This window comes from Chrysemys picta, chromosome 2 (assembly GCF_011386835.1).
Source record: "Chrysemys picta bellii isolate R12L10 chromosome 2, ASM1138683v2, whole genome shotgun sequence".
Classification (NCBI taxonomy): domain Eukaryota; kingdom Metazoa; phylum Chordata; order Testudines; family Emydidae; genus Chrysemys; species Chrysemys picta.
This window is the reverse complement of record NC_088792.1, coordinates 280,927,266-280,944,236: the sequence shown is the minus strand read 5'-3', so window position 1 is coordinate 280,944,236 and position 16,971 is coordinate 280,927,266. Positions and strand designations below refer to the sequence as shown.

Genomic DNA, 16,971 nt, shown 5'->3' with positions numbered 1-16,971 from the left:
TTCTCCAGGTTCATTCCTGGGGAAATTATGGTGGAAAACAGTTTACTAGCACATGTCTCTAATGGACCATAGTCATAGATATGAAGAAGGTTAAAGGCTTCCTTTGTATCTACATTTTTTTTATGAACTTCCCTGTTAAATCCAGACTGCCTAACATCCATCAGGAGAAATTTGTTTTTAGATGCTCTCACCTTTCATTTGAATTCTATCTCACTGGCCAAGAAGATTGCTTTCAGTGTGTCTTATATGAAGTCTTCAGCTGTCCTCACAATAGGCCCAATCTGCAGACCTTACCAGTGCATATCTCCTGAAGATGTCACAAGAGTCTTGCATGTGTAAAGGTGCAAGATCAGATTCAATGGGAGGTTTGTTCTGAACATTCTTCATGGTCTGGTGAGAAATCACTTGTCTCTGCACCAGTATTTCCCACCTGTGGCTCCTCTTTCGTCTCATAGAGAAGAGCAGAGTTCATTATTGTCTCCAATCTATTGCTGAGTCCCACATATGCTCTGGTAAGAATACTTTTCCATCGAGAAAACATTAGGACTATGAGTTTTGGTAGAAAATCTCTACAGAAACATGATTCTCCTCCTGCATGATGCACCTAAAAAACAGAGGATTATTCTGTGTGTAGAGAATAGATGTGTCAGAGCCTGACTTCAGTCTCCACTTAGACTGGTTTTGAACGAATGTAACTCAGTTAACTTTAATGAAGTTATTCCCAATTTGCATGGGTGTGAGGTCAGAATCAGGTCTGTTTACAAAGGCAGTCAGCATACCCCAGGCTCCTAAAACATGCATTGCTTCTACCACAGAGAATCGAGTTTCTCAGGAGAACAGAAATTTACCAATTGCCTATTATGATATATTGAGCATTAAGAAGAGAGACCATACTGGGGGTGGCACTAGTGCAGGGGTTGGCAACCTTTCAGAAGTGGTATGCCGAGTCTTCATTTATTCACTCTAATTTAAGGTTTCGCATGCCAGTAATACATTTTAATGTTTTTAGAAGGTCTCTTTCTCTAAGTCTATAATATATAACTAAACTATTGTTGTATATAAAGTAAATAAGGTTTTTAAAATGTTTAAGAAGCCAGGACCCGGGCAGTGTGAGTGCCACTGAAAATCAGCTCATGCATGTGCCGCCTTCAGCACGCGTGCCATAGGTTGCCTACCCCTGCACTAGTGCAACCACTGCTTACCAGGAAGAACACTGATTTGCTCATAGACTCAGAATTTTCTGTACTTTCTGCAACAGGAAACTGTAGCTCCAAACACAACAGCACAAAGATAGTTAACACTGAATATATTATGCTATGATTATTGTTAACAGGGACAGTGCAAACAAGGAATGAAATTGGAATGGGACCAAAATTTAAGTTACTGCATGGGCAGAGAAGAAATTATCTGTGAAAGTAGCTTTCATAAAACTGATTTACTATGCAAAGCTGGTTAATACTGACAGACAGAAATTCTGTTTGCATCTGTCAGTATTAACTGGTTGGTATTAACTGAATTCAATATTCTGAAATCCTGCTTATAAAAAAGAAAACAATAAACAAATCTCTCAAGGGAAGCCATCAGCTAAAACTACTTCAGTCAGTATAGAAGCAAGGTTAGATAGAATAAAGAACTGTTAAAAACTTCAAGCTCAGAGACACAGAAAACTCTACCTGCTGGGAGACAGGAAGTGAATTAGGAGGTCATGTATTTGACACCTCTTTTACTACTAGGACACCTCTTTTACTACAGGGCTGACATCAGGGTTTTTTTTCCTGTCCATCTGCTGGTAGGTAGATCATACTACACACTGTCTGGGCTGGCATCTTTATTGCACTGAGGCATTAAATTAGCAGTAAGATATTTTCTTTCAGATTGTTTTGACAAAAATGACTAAAATGTAAATGTTTGGAGATCAGTGTCTCTCAGAGCTGAGGAACTGAAAGACGATGGACAAAATTTACTCTACAGTTCTTTGTATTACAGAAGTGCGTGGAACACCAATCAAGGAACAGCTTGCTATTGTATTAAGTGTAGTACAGACAAATAAAAAAAAAAGTCTCCAAACCTGGCAGCTAACAATCTAGGGATGGGATAACAGTATTAAGCATGTTATGCATAACAAGCAGAAGTCTATCATTTGCTTATTTCATCATTCAGATGTTCTATTGGACAGAGCATGAGTCTGCCAGGTATGAGTTCTGGATTCTAGTCTCTCACTGATTGTGATTTTTACCTAGGGTGACCAGATGTCCCAATATTAGGGGCTTTGTCTTATATAGGCAACTTACTCCACCACTAACACACACACACCCCATCCCAATTTTTCACACTTGCGATCTGGTCACCCTATTTTTACCACATCACTTAACTTTAATTTCCCCATCTCTAATAAAAGGATATTGACCTAACTCTCACAGGGGTTGTGAGGCTTTCTTGTTTGTAAAGCCCTGTGAGATCATCAAATTTAAGTGGTTATAAAAGTGAAGAGTCATTATTTATCAAGGTCTTGTCTAAACATACTTGGGCAGCACCATCAGCCAGGACAGTGGAACAAGCCAGGACATCCGGAATAAGATCTGTAAAGCCAGGAACACCTTCGGGAGCTTAAATACAGTCTGGAAATCATCAAAATACAGCATCAAAACCAAACTCAAGATTTATCAGAGCTGCATACTTTCAACACTACTTTATAGTTCAGAATGCTGGGGAATGAGAAAGTATGACATGTCCAAACTGTCTTCATTCCATACAACCTGCCTCAGAAAAATCCTGCATATCTTTTGGCCCAGAACAATCTCAAACCAAGATCTATTGACACAGTGCAGCCAAGAGGATCTGAGCACCCTCATTGCCAGGAGGCATTGGAGATGGATCGGTCATGTGCTTTGGATGGAAACTGTTCCATCACCAGAGTAGCAATAAGATGGACACCTGAAGGCAAGTGAAAACGAGGCCGCCCGAAAACAACATGGTGAAGAGCTGTGGAAGCCGAGCTGAAAAACCTGGGGCACAGCTGGGGAACCATTGAAAGACTTGTCAGAAACAGACAGGAGTGGAGAAGCTTCATCACTGCCCTAAACACCAGAGGCATAATAGGAACATGATGATGATGTCTAAACATCAAAGTTGCACCAGTGTAAATACAATTTGTTTTTTGATTAATTGAAAACCCCTTTGTGGACCCACTTAAATCAGATTACTGCTGGTTTCTATAGTTATAACTTAATTCAGTAACCAGATTAAGACAGTGCCTAAAATAGTCCAAGATATAAATGAAGATCTCGTTCTGAACTGCAGCCTACCTCACATGTGTTGGTTTGCATGCATTTATTTACACACACAATCTTATTTATGCTTGTTCGTGTGTATTTTTCTCAGCAACACAAGCACAAAACAAGGAAATCCAAAGTTAAAGCAACATTCACATCAACACAATACCAATTTCCAAGCATTACCTCACTACTGTCACAATACTTTACCACACCAAACCACCCTCTCTGCTACATTCAATTTCAGCTCTGTAGCACTGACAAAAAGAATGTAGGCCACTGTTCTGCTCTCTGATCTATGTAGGTTGGTGCCCTTATGGAGCCCTGTTGATTCATAGGGAATCCATGTTGGCAGAGGTCTCTCCATATGGATGGGATTGCAGGATTAGAGTCATAGTTTGTGTGTATGTATAACCCAAACTTACATCATTTACTCTCTGAATACAGAATGAATTTTCAAGTAAATCTGTTAATTCATTTGTTATAATAATTTTTAAATCATTCTTTTAAGACTTTTATTGGTGATTCTGTTTTTTTTGGATCCGACTATCAAATATACTCCTGATTTTTGAAATTTGAATTTTGACATTTCTAGATTATAGACAATATGTGTGTGTGACTGTAAAATTTAACCCAAAAGGAGAGCCTTCTGCAACTAAAGAAAGGAGACAAACAGAAGCCTCCATCGTGTAGATATAATTTACCTTAGTAATGCGTAAATATCATGGTGACGGGTGCCCTATACAAGAACCCTGGATGAGGAAATATACTGTATGTGCATACATGTGTGTGTTTCAGGTTAAATATCATATTGCCAGTTAAATTCCAAATAATTGCAGACACATTTTTTAGATTCAGAACCTCTGGTTGGCTACATGTGCAATGTTGGTCTTCTGTCAAATGTTTTCTTACAGCATTTAAATGATCTGTTCACCCATTTGTATTTTATTCCCACTTTGGATCCTTCTCTGGTTTTGTGTTGACAGTGCCTAATTGTTCATTAGGCACATATGCACTCTGTTTAGCAGTTTCTCAGCACTTGTGGCATCAGAGAGAGCAGTGCTACATTAAAAACTTTATATTCCCTTCTCTCAATAGCTGTGGATGAAATAACTTGCATAGTTTCCTTATCTTGTTGTTTGTTTTTGTGTATATAAAAGTTCCCACATGCATATGGTTTAATACTTGTCCAACTTTGACTCTGAGAACGGTAACTCAAGAGTAACTGATGTGACTTGCTACTAAAATAGGGTTTTAATTTTTAGCATGAGAAAATCCTACCAAAATATTATAGCTTGGCATGTCTTGAAAATACCAATATGTTTTTATTAATGAGTAACAGTAATGTAAGTACAGTAGGTTATATTCCAATTCTTCATCATATGCATCCATTCTGAAAACTCCATGTTGATATTTCCAAAAGAATTCAGATATGTGACACATCTGAAAGACAAGAAATCCCCTTTCTTTTGGAGGCTTTTGATTTACTGTAAGATTTACTGTGTATTTACGACCAGAAGGATATAATTTCTTCCCACTCTAAAGAAATCTGTAGAAATAGCAAGTACAAAATATTTTGCTTACACTTCCATTTTTGCTTAGTACATTCAGTACTTCTGCCATTGAAAGAAACCTTTGCTCAGCCCCACAGTCTGAAAGGTCAAGAGCAGGGGTTCTCAAACTGGGGGTTTGAGATCCCTCAGGGGGTTGTGAGGTTATTACATGGGGGGTCGCGAGCTGTCAGCCTCCACCCCAAACCCGACTTTGCCTCCAGCATTTATAATGGTGTTAAATATGTAAATAAGTGTTTTTAATTTAAAAGGGGGGTCGCACACAAAGGCTTGCTATGTGAATGGGGTCACCAGTAAAAAAGTTTGAGAACCACTGGTCAAGAGAGAGAGAATTCATATTATGGAAATACATGAAATGTATTTGGAGGTGGTTTTATTGCTACGGTCATTAAGGGTCATGAGGAGAATCAGGGCTTGAAAAATCCACTCACCAATGGCAAGTGATAAACTTTCCCAGGTAAATGTGGGATCCTAAACCATGAATTTCTCCAACATCTTCAGATTTCATTTTTTATAAAATGTTTCTATCCCTTATCATGGTGTTAACTAGACTCTGCAAGACACACCAGCTTGGCTGGATGGGTTCATTTCATGGGGCTCAGCAACCGACTGGTTTCCTTGGGAACTTTGCTCTGCTTTACCGCCCAAGTCCATATGCCATGAGATCCCCTGCCCCGCCCCAATAAGCACTGGAAAAATCCTTCCACTGCCCACTCAAGAACCAAAGGGGACATGTTTTCCCGACCAACTAATCATCAGAGGGGATCAGCTCCCCATCCAACCAGCCACACAATCCCTGTCAGCTGCCACTGTCAAGTAGGGAAGTCTCCATAAGGTTCTAGGGAAGGGGAGCATGGTGAGTCAAAAGGTACTGGGCATGGGGTAGGGAATGGAAAGAATGAGGGATTTGGTTTGGCGGTTTAGAATGATGGATAGAGTCTGAAACTGGTAGATTTTTGTGTGTGATGGGTGGCGAGTATTTTATTCAGGGAATGTCATGTGCATTGTTGCTAACTGAGGTAGGATTTTTTTTTCTCGTTAAAATTCTGGCAGCATATCATTGTTCCAGTGCTAGCACCCAGGGGCTAAAAGGGTCGGTGAAATCTTATCACTTAGAAAGATCAAAGCTGCAATAGGATTGCCTTTAGAACTCTCACTTTGCTGAACTGATAACCCACAGCTATACACGTGAATAAATCAGAATGGGAATTATCTCAAGGGATTTGGAAAGCCATCTGTGCCTGTTATTAGTCATTGAGCACTGTATTCTTAGACAGAGGCTGAAAGTGTTTATATTGTTGTGTATGTACTTACATTTCTGAAGTACTCATATCTGCTGCAGGCCAGTACCTGCTAGCCCCTGGGAAATATGCTCCTTTGCAAAGGGCTATCCATGTTGTTGGTTTTATATAGATAAGTATTAAAGGCCCTGATATCCCATAGTGGTAGGTATTGTAGGAACATGCAGTAAAAGACAGACCCTGCGTCAAAAAAAAACTTTTGAGCTAATTTAAGACCAGATAAAATAAAGGAATGTTATAGACAACCAGAAAGAGCCAGGGGTTGGAGAATAATGGTAACAATTGTAAATACATGTGTTTACATAGGCTGGCTGTGTGCACAGAGTCAAGTCAGTTATATTTTTAATAAGATACATATAAATTAAATGGATATTAAATGGCCCTCTGCCTAGCCATCATCAGTTGATCATTACCTGTAGGCATCGTTGTCTTCAAATCATGTCCTCAGTGATCCCTGTGCAATACCGTTGCTTTCAATGAGTTTGCATAGGTTCAATTCTGTTGATGATGCATGAGACAAGTCTGTTGAGCAGGTTGCTATTTTTACAGAGTCACTTTTCAGGGTAGAGTTGCATTTTAATATTTTCCTATTTTTTTATGTTTATATATATATATATATATATATATATATATATATATATATATATATATATATATATATATATATATATATATATATATATATATATATATATATAAAATATAAAAGCTCAGGGGCAAAGGTATGAATGGCTCATAGCTGTCTGGACCTTAGGTCCCATATCAGAGGAGCATCTGAGAAGACAGTGACAAAGCTAATCACGAGGACTTTGATACCTAGCAAGCAACAACCATGGATGGCCCACCTCTCAGCAGGAAGCCAAGCAGAGTTTGCCCAGCTGGGGAGGTTCTAGGGCAGTAGTTGAGTTTTGGCTGCAGGAAGCAGTGGAGGCGCACACCTGAGCTGGGACAAAGAGAGGTCAGCGTGACAGAGCTTTGGGATTTTGTGCTGACCAGAATGGACTCTGCTGTAACTTTCTTTTCTCTGTGCTAATCAAGGACTTCCAATGCTGTGTTCAAGACTACTGATAAACTACTCTGTTTTACAACACTAGCTGAGTGTCACTGCAAATCCTGACAGAGGAGGTGCATTGCTCCCTAAAATTGTACAAGTCTCTCTCAGGGGTCTGTCCCAGGTGGGCTCACAGTGTGAAGCAGGGGTGCTGAAGGCCCAGAGGTCCAGCGAATCCATGTGGCTTTCCCTGAAGGAAGAGTGAGACCCCCTAGAGGGTCTGGCACCCTGCAGGGTCCTCCCAGAGACTGTTCCAAAGCTGGGGCCATAGGACCGATCTTGTGGATCTGTGACACTTCCCTAACTCAGATAGATGTTGCAAGGATAAATTCTTTGGTCTTCATTAGCCAGTAAGATACTACTGAAAAGAACAGGAGTACTGTGGCAAATTTATCTGAGCATAAGCTTTCGTGGGCTACAGCCCACTTCATTGGAATCATAGAATGGAACATATAGTAAGGAAATATATATACATATACAGAGAACATGAAAAGGTGAGAGTTGCCCTACCAACTCTAAGAGGCTAATTAATTCAAATTCAGCAGTTTCTCGTTGGAATCTATTGGTCACCTAATCACATCAGCCACGCCATCAGGGGCTCGTTCACCTGCACATCTACCAATGTGATATATCCCATCATGTGCCAGCAATGCCTCTCTGCCATGTACATTGGCCAAACTGGACAGTCTCTACGCAAAAGAATAAATGGACACAGATCTGACATCAGGAATCATAACATTCAAAAACCAGTAGGAGAACACTTCAACCTCTCTGGTCACTCAGCAACAGACTTAAAGGTGGCAATTTTGAAACAGAAAAGCTTCAAAAACAGACTCCAGTGAGAAACTGCTGAACTTGAATTAATATGCAAATTAGACACCATCAACTTAGGCTTGAATAGAGACTGGGAATGGCTGAGCCATTACACACATTGAATCTATTTCCCCATGTTAAGTATTCTCACACCTCCTGTCAAACTGTCTGAAATGGGCTATCTTGATTATCACTACAAAAGTTTTTTCTCTTAATTAATTAGCCTCTTAGAGTTGGTAGAACAACTCCCACCTTTTCATGATCTCTGTATGTGTATATATATCTCCTTACTATATGTTCCATTCTATGCATCCGATGAAGTGGGCTGTAGCCCACGAAAACTTATGCTCAAATAAATTTGTTAGTCTCTAAGGTGCCACAAGTACTCCTGTTCTTTTTGCAGCTACAGACTAACACGGCTGCTACTCTGAAACCTAAGATACTACTGTTATGGGAGGGGCCACAGAAGCACCAAGATAGGCAAAAGTGGAGAAGGGAGTAAATATAGAAGGAATTGCAGAAATATGGATCTTGGCAAAGCCCAAAAGGAAGAGAATCCCTAAAGATGATTAAAATTGAAATGTGTTTACAATATAAGTGAATTGTTCATTAGAGGCTCTGATCCAAAGCCCATTCAGTCAATGGGAGTCTTTCTTTTGATTTCAGTGGGCACTGAATCCAGCCTATAGAAATAAGACTGAGAGCAAGTATTAGCAATTGAGCATGTGTGAAAAGTCTAGATTTATGTTGGGACATGTGGAGACTTTCTTTTCCACCGTTTCTTTTTAACTGTCTGGAGTACTTGTGTGACATGATTTCTGTTCTTTATATAGTAGTCAGTCAGAGAGCACTGTTGTGTGATCCTGGCATTTAAAGGACAAAGTTACAGAATATTAAAAACAAGTCACAATCAAAAGATAGTGATTTTTTCCCCTGCTTGTATTTTGAAGCTGAGAAAATAGAAGTACTGTAATTCCATCAATTTTCCTTTTCTCTGTATCTATTTAATGTCACCGAAAGTTGTATTTTATTCTGTCAAGTGTATGTAATAATGCTTCTGCCTTTGCTTCAAAAACACAGAATATTTCACCATTATCTGAGAGAATGCTGCTATTAGGCACTTTCCTGGAAGAATAAGTAAATTCATTGAAACTTAAAAATCATTAAAGTTTGCCCAATCCAGTGTTTTAGTGACTAAGATTTTTTTGCTTTGCCCAAGAGCATTTGCAATGTAAATAAAAATGAAACTAAGACAATTTCTGAACACTAGCTCCAAATCCAATTGTAATGTAAAGCTCTTAGATTTACTAAGATAAAGCAAGATAATTTTTGTGGTGTTTAGTTCAGTTTAAAATATAATGAAAAACGTTACATGGTTTATGTAAGATATATATTTATATGTATATTGGACACCTACATAGCTAGCAAAAAAGAATCTTTCATCAGAAAGGAGGTGTGCTCTTGTGGTTAAGGCAATGGATTGAGATACAAGAGATCTAGGTTCAGTTGCAAGCTTTGCTATAGACTCTCCGGGGTGACCTTGAGCAAGTCACACAATCTCTCTCTGCCTCAGTTTTCCAGAATAATAATAAGAAGAATACTGCCTTTCTCCCACCTTTTGTCAGTCTTGTCTATTTAAAATGTAAGGACTCGCTGAGGCAGGGACTCTCTCTTTCTATGTAGTCGTACAGTGCCTAGCACAAAGGGTTTTTGATCTCATCTGGGGCCTTTAAGCACTACTTTAATACAAATAGTAAATAGTCTGTGAAAGCCTGAGTGAATTCTGACAGTATGACTGTACCACAGCTCAGGCTCTTCTTACTGGCTGCCAACAAATGGTGGCTATTCCTAAAGACTGATATTAGGTGTGTTTTTGCAGTATAGCACAACGTCAATTTTTTTCAGGAACATTTAACAAGATATGTCTAACCATGAGTATTCCTGGGCACAGCACTCCCATATTTTCATTCATAAGCAGAGAATAGAGACTGGGTAGTTTTAAATGAAAATCACAGAATTTTTGTCCTCCAAAAAGTTTGACCCCAAAACAATTTACAGCCCTACATGACATAACTTTAGTGAAATCCAGTGTATCATAGTCTGCATTTATCTAAATAAGAAAAAACCCCACTGTATTCCCACGTAATTTGCACTGGAGTTAGTAGGCATTATGTGCAGTGGAAAATGGACTCCTCCATACACATTCCTAGCTGAGGGAGGTAGAAGACAGATCTTCTTTCATTCTTTGTCGGTCTATCCATGACATCAGAGGAATTTCCTAACTGAGCTGACCTTGTGGTCTTGGGATCAAAAGTAGCCATTGTTTCAGGAATGCCTATCTGTTGGTCTTTCCAAATGTTTTTTTGTCTCAGAAGTATAAATACAGTGGATACCTGGGTGTGTGAGGAAGAGAGTGATAAATTAAATTAAAAATAAAAAAAAAAAACTTTTCCCTAAAGCTTTTCATTTGTACCATTTAAAAAGAGCCCTCCATGTACTGTTTTTAACTCTAATAAAAGGTAAATTTGTTTATTGCTTCTTCTGTCAGCAGAAGGATATTGAAACCAGTCTTCTTTATTAGCTTTCTGTATCTTAAACGCAGTGTTTGAAGAGCTCCAGTAATTGGCCCCATTTGCAGGCTTGGAGATGGAGCCAAGTACATATAAGCCTTTCTCAAGCAGGAAACAGGAATTAATGCGCAGCATTTCTCATCCTGTGGTTGAAATTTTCGCTGTTAGGAAGAAAATACAATAAAAAACGACTTTGCTGCCTCTGAGAGAATTAAAATGCAGGTTTTCCAATGTTGTGTTGGGGAAATGGTACTATCAATATTTATATAAAGCATTTTTATGTGCTAGCAGAAAATGGGTAGCTGAAAAACAGTTCTTTAGAAACTACTGCTAGTTTCTTTATCTGTACTTGCAGGAGCATGTTACAAGAACCGGGGATGTGAGGAATGCAATGAAATCACATCTCTAGTAGTCAAAGTGTAAATTTTTCTATAGTACTTTCTTGCCTTTAGGTTGAATTTAATCCTAGGCTGTTTGAATTTGTAATGCTCTCATAAACAAAATCCAAACCACATTTTTCATTCCTTTAGAAACCTGATGTGCGGCTCTCCAGAGGCAGCATAGACCGAGAGGACGGGAGCCTCCAGGGCCCGGTAAGTATATATGTGTGGTATCTTTTCATCTATCAGCTCTTTCTGTAGGTCTCTGTAGAACACACTGTACATTGCCCTGATTATGGGAGGCGAGTTAAAGTTTGCTAAATGTTTCCATTATTATTACATGGGTCTGAAAGTTTCCAGAGGCTCAGCTTCTGCGGGAATGGCAGCAACAGCAAATTTGTTCACACAACAGTTTGGGGTTCTTTTTCTTGGTGCTGCTGTTGAAACAGATGCCTGAATGTTTTAGCAAATACACTCTGATTATTTTACAGTGTACATGTGATGTATAGCCAGGGCTTTTATTTAAAAATAGGGATAGTTTTGCTTAGATTTCTGTCAACAGGAAGCAAGATTAAAATAACCTATGCAGATTTTTAAGTAACTGAAGAGCTTTCTCATAAGTAACATAAGTCTTGAGTAATGCGACAACAACAATCTCTCTGGGGGTAAATGAGCTAGTAGAAAATAAACGGGGCAGATCCAATATTCATTCATTTACTGCCAGACAACAGCTGCAGCTATGATATATTCTCACTCACTGACTTAAGTCATGTCTGGTGTTAAAAAAAAAAAAAGGGGGGGGGGGGTCTCAAATAGTTCCACTTCCTTTGTCATCTCTGTATCACAGTAATTGAAAGTAGGGGATTGTGCTGTGTGTGTGTTAATGATTTAATTGGACTGCTTGACTGTAACTTTTCTCTAGTGATTGCCTTCATTGGTGTTTCTCTAAATTCATATTTTTTTAGTTCGCCTTTCTCATTAGTTAGAGCTGCTGTTGTAAAATCCAAATTGTTACGTACAATAGAACCTCAGAGTTACGAACACCTCGGAAATGGAGGTTGTTGGTAACTGAACAAAATATTTTGGTTGTTCTTTCAAAAGTTTACAACTGAACGCTGACTTAATACAGGTTTGAAACTTTACTATTCAGAAGAAATATGCTGCTTTTAACCATTTTAATTTAAATGAAACAAGCACAGAAACAGTTTCCTTACCTTGTCAAATCTTTTTTTAACTTTCCCTTTCTTTATTTTTTTTATTTTACATTTAACACAGTAATGTAATTACTGTACTATATTTGCTTTTTTGTGTGTATGTGTGTCTCTGCTGCTGCCTGATTGCATACTTCTGGTTCCAAATGAAGTGTGTGGTTCGTAACTCTGAGATTCTACTGTACTCATTCATCACTTAAATATTATAGGGGAGAGGGACTTTGAGACAGATCCGCAAAGGGATTAAGACATCTAACTGCCACTTCAGGTACCTAAATCCAAAATTTAGCTCCTCAAAACCCCTGCCCAGCTGCTGCTTGTCTCTGTAGGCACCTAAATTTCTGCTGGTAAAGTGTCCATGCTGTCTAAAGTTCTGCCACTTGCCATGTGCACAGCAGCCTCAGTTTAGGCACCAGGTCACCTAGCACACACCTAAGCCCCAACGAGAGGCGGCGGGAGAGATGGTTCCTTGTAACTTTTAGCCTAGTGGTTAGAGCACTCACCCACGATGTGTGGACACTGAAGTTCAGTTCTCCCCACCCCATTTAATAAATTTTGCTTCCCATGGCTGCTTGATCCCAGGACATCTGCTTGTGTCCTAAACAGCGGCGACTCCAGGCACCAGCGCTCCAAGTGCGTGCCTGGGGCGGCAAGCCACTGGCGGCGCCCTGCTGGTCCCTGCGAGGGTGGCAGTCAGGCAGCCTTCGGCGGCATGCCTGCGGGAGGTTCGCCGGTCCCGCGGATTCGGCAGTAATTCAGCGGCAGGTACACCGAAGCCGCGGGACCGGCAGACCTCCCGCAGGCATGCCGCCAAATCCGCGGGACTGGGGACCTCCCGCAGGCATGCCGCCGAAGGCAGCCTGCCTGCCATGCTTGGGGTGGCAAAAAAGCTAGAGCCACCCCTGGTCCTAAATGAGAAATGCACTGTATGTTAAACTCACACTACTCAGCCCTGCATTCCCAGATGAGATGAGGTGGGGAGATTATCCCCATTTTACAGCAGGGGGAGCTGAAGCACAAAATGATTAAAGCTAAAAGTGTCCACTAATTTTTGGTGTTCAGCTTGAGACGGCTAGAGGTTGATTTTTCATAATACATGGAATGCAGCTCCAGTGGGCTTCACTTGCAGTTATGAGTGTTCAGTACTTCTGCAAATATGAGGCAGAGACCCAGCATGGAAATTTTCAGACCACATGGTTAAAATTTGGCCAAGTTTTAAGTAGCTGGAAACAGGGTCTTTTAATGGAAAGTGTTAGACAACTTTAACTATAGCTGTCATTGCCATCTCTGCCTGTAATTTTAATACCATAAAATTCATTTCTGCAAATGTTGCAACCTCTGGTTTGGTTAAGTTGAGCTTTTATAAGGCAGCTGGTATAAGGGCAGACCTGACAAAACTTCTTTTGGATAAATACTGCATTGCTGTTGCCAGTGCTGCTTATCCCATTAGCTTTGCTATTGGAAGGATGATCCATTAGCTGGGGCACTAGCCTGGGACTCTGGAATCCTAGGTTCAATTCCCTGCTCTGCCACAGACTTCCTGTGCAACCTTAGGCAAGTCCCTTAATATCTCTGTTCCTCAGTTCCCGTCTCTAAAATGGGGGTAATAGTTCCCTACCTCACTGGGGTGATGGGAGTATAAATACTTTAAAGATTCTGAGGTGCTCAGTTACTACAGTAATGTGGGCCATGTGAGTACCAAAATCGAGTTTGATTGCTGAGGTTACACTAGTAACAGCTAGTTTGGGCAAGTGAATTAATTAGCACTCTATGCAGTGATTTATACTCGATTCATCCATAGCTAATGGTGAGTTCATGCAAGAACTCGTGTGTCTTTGCACCAGTTTAGGTGAACCCTCAGTTCTCAGAATTAGTTCTTTTTAAAGTGTTGAAAATGCAGCTCCCTTAGATTTGATGCAATTGAGACTTTAAATCTCTTTCCAGTCTTTTTACCATATAGCTATGCAGCCTGTTTCAGAATGGTTTTAAATGTCCTGTTGAGATGTTTTATTGCTGTGCTTAACTGAGAACTGTAACTATGTCAACATTTTTAATTTGCAAAAGAAACCCCCATCTGCAGAAGCTCTTTCATAAAACATATGAGTGTATTTAGATTATATTGTATTTCAAGAAGGCAACTGCAAGTCTCATACAAAGCATTTGTTCTGTTGTAACTAAACAGATTTCCCTCTGACTTGACAGTAAGCTGTGTAAATATAATTAGCAAAGCAACTCATTTCAATCCAGTATAAAGAATTTCCAAATTAATAAGTAGAGTATCTTTTATTTATTCTGTTTTTACTGTGAAGTTCTAAAAGTCTGTTTAATCTGATTTAAACTATAGCCATAGAAAAGACCCGAGGCAGGCAATCTTCTAATTGTTCTGCTACAGTTTTTTCTCTTAGCAGCCACAACTTATTTAAAAATTATCTTTGATAGAGAACTAAAGATGTGGTAAATGTGCCATTTTATTTGACTTATGTCAGTATCAGCCTTGCAAGGACAAACTATTAGTAATACAGATAAAGGCCAATGTGCTTGTGAGCAGCACAACACAAGATGAATGGACATTTTTATCCTAAGTAATGCGATCTGAAATTGTAGTTCAACGCAATATGTGTCTCGTGATACCTTAAAGTGATGGGGGGGGGCGAGGAGCAGGAGAAATAGTTTTGCAATGTCTGTGGCTGGAAATCTTAAAGAAATTGGATAACTCTAATGGCTAAAGTTACAACAAATGTTTCAGATGAGGATCCTGAACACTGTAACTGTAATAACTAGAATACTAAACTTAAATTTTCTTTTACAGGCTAGTAACCAGCACATATATCAGCCTGTGGGTAAACCCGGTAAGCCATAAATTTACTATATAATCAGCATGAACACTCAAGTTCATGATCCTTGATACATTTCTTCTAATCTCAGAAACTGCATTAGTTGCCACAGTAGTAAATAATAATCTAGGCCAATACTGGATACCTGAGGTTAGGCATCTAAATGAAATTTGGCATGATTTTCAGAAGTGTTAAGAACCCACAACACCTATTGATTGTTTTGGGAGATGCTCCGGCTGATTTTACTTAAATGCCGAACTTTTGGCCCCAGAATTTTCAAATTTGTGGCAGAGATTTTTGAGGCCTTATTAAAAAGTTCATGTTGTTATCTTCATTGTTTCAAGGCTTGAAAAAAGAGTGTGGGATCTTTTAGTCTCTGGCTTCCTTTAGCTGAAATAAAGATAAGAAGCATAGTTTGGCAGATGGAGTTTTCATAAACGGAAATAGAACAAGCTTATTCAGTGTGCTGAATACCTTCCCAAAATGTTATAAAGTCAATATAATAAATTAGTCCTTTTGTAAGGTGTGCAAAATATGTTGTTAACTAGATCACGCAGCTCCGCCAAAGAAACCACCTCGTCCTGGAGCCCCCAGCCATTTGGGTAGCCTTGCCAGTCTCAACAGCCCTGTGGACAGCTACAATGAAGGAGTGAAGGTACATTGCTCAGTGTCATATGAAGTATGTTTTAGCTAATTGCTCATTATGCACCAAAAAAGAACCATCAACAATTACTAATGTGGGAGCTGATGCTGAAAGTGAAAACAAAACTGAAGCTTGTAATTGAATACATTGTCATGGGACATATTCACACTGGCTGTTTGCTACTGTGGTTTTGCATCTCTCTCCAGTCAGACCTTGTTTGGAACAAGAATTCCTGAAAACATACTCTCCCTCCCCCATCCATCCCCCTTCACCTGCCATTGTGTTTAGTTGGAGTTTAATTTGCCGTTACTTCCAACTTGAAGAGCAACTGATATGTAGGGTACAAGAGACCATTCTCACTGCCCATTCTCCCAGCTTATCAGAGTGATGTTAATTGGTAGAAAGCAAATAGCATAACCACAATTCTATTTATTTCAACAATGTTATGATTATTTACATAGTGGTTAGGTGTCCTAGGCACTTTGGTGCATGCCTCTGCACATTAGGATGTGTGAGACACTGGACTTCTTTTCTTGTCCCCCTCTCTGCTGTGATGTTCCAGCATGCTTCTTGCTGCAATGTCATAGCTCCCCTAGAAACCTGATAGGGTGTTGTGGGGAAGGGCCCAGTAAATGGTGCATTTAAGTATATTATGTGGTTTTGCAAAGATTTTCTTGTTCACTGTTTCAACTCTGATAGAGATGAAAGAGCGACATGTGAAACTGTACAGAACTGCTCCATGTACTAAACAATCACCTGATCCCTTCATCCCCCAAGTGGGATTCCCTGGTGGCTGTGACACTGCAAAACTCTGCCCTCTGGAGCATCCCAGTGAAGTGGATGCCGCAGTTTGGCCTAAAGCGCAAGAAAGCTGCATGTGCTGAGTGCCCCGTTTCCGGGGGCTGACGTATATGGGATTTGTTTCTTAACATACAGGTCACCTTTAAACATGTCTGTTCACTGCTTTTGGGGATTTGTTTGCTTGTAAATTATCAGGAAGTTGAAACTCAAGTGGCCTTTATGCCTCCTGAGGTGGAGAAGACTGGAGCTGTTCTCAGTGGGAGCAGTTTTTCAGGGGCAATATATGATGCTGCCTGGGAACTCTGGCTCGGTGATATTGTAACAGTGAAACAAACTTTCTGCAGTGCAGTGTTTTATTCTTGGCATCCTTTCCTTTCATCTCTGGAGTAAAATATGGCACCATGAAAACTTGATTTCTCCTGTTGTAATATTACTGACCCAGAATCCTCAAGCAATAGCATTCTTTCCTCTGCCTCCACTTTCTCAGCTGATGCCATCAAGAGTGGCCACAGAGGTGATTTATT

The 16,971-nt window shown here is 39.8% G+C and overlaps 1 protein-coding gene across 28 annotated transcripts in view; it reads left to right on the top strand.

The window, feature by feature from the left end:
* The window catches only part of PTK2 (protein tyrosine kinase 2), a 359,211-nt gene that overhangs the window by 328,587 nt on the left and 13,653 nt on the right, over positions 1 to 16,971 (top strand). For all 28 annotated transcript variants that reach the window (XM_024102644.3, XM_065586258.1, XM_024102653.3 and 25 more), the window contains 3 exons: positions 11,109 to 11,171; positions 14,979 to 15,018; positions 15,552 to 15,658. In XM_024102644.3, coding sequence (XP_023958412.2) covers positions 11,109 to 11,171; positions 14,979 to 15,018; positions 15,552 to 15,658 — 210 coding nt within the window. The remainder of the gene's footprint in view (positions 1 to 11,108; positions 11,172 to 14,978; positions 15,019 to 15,551; positions 15,659 to 16,971) is intronic.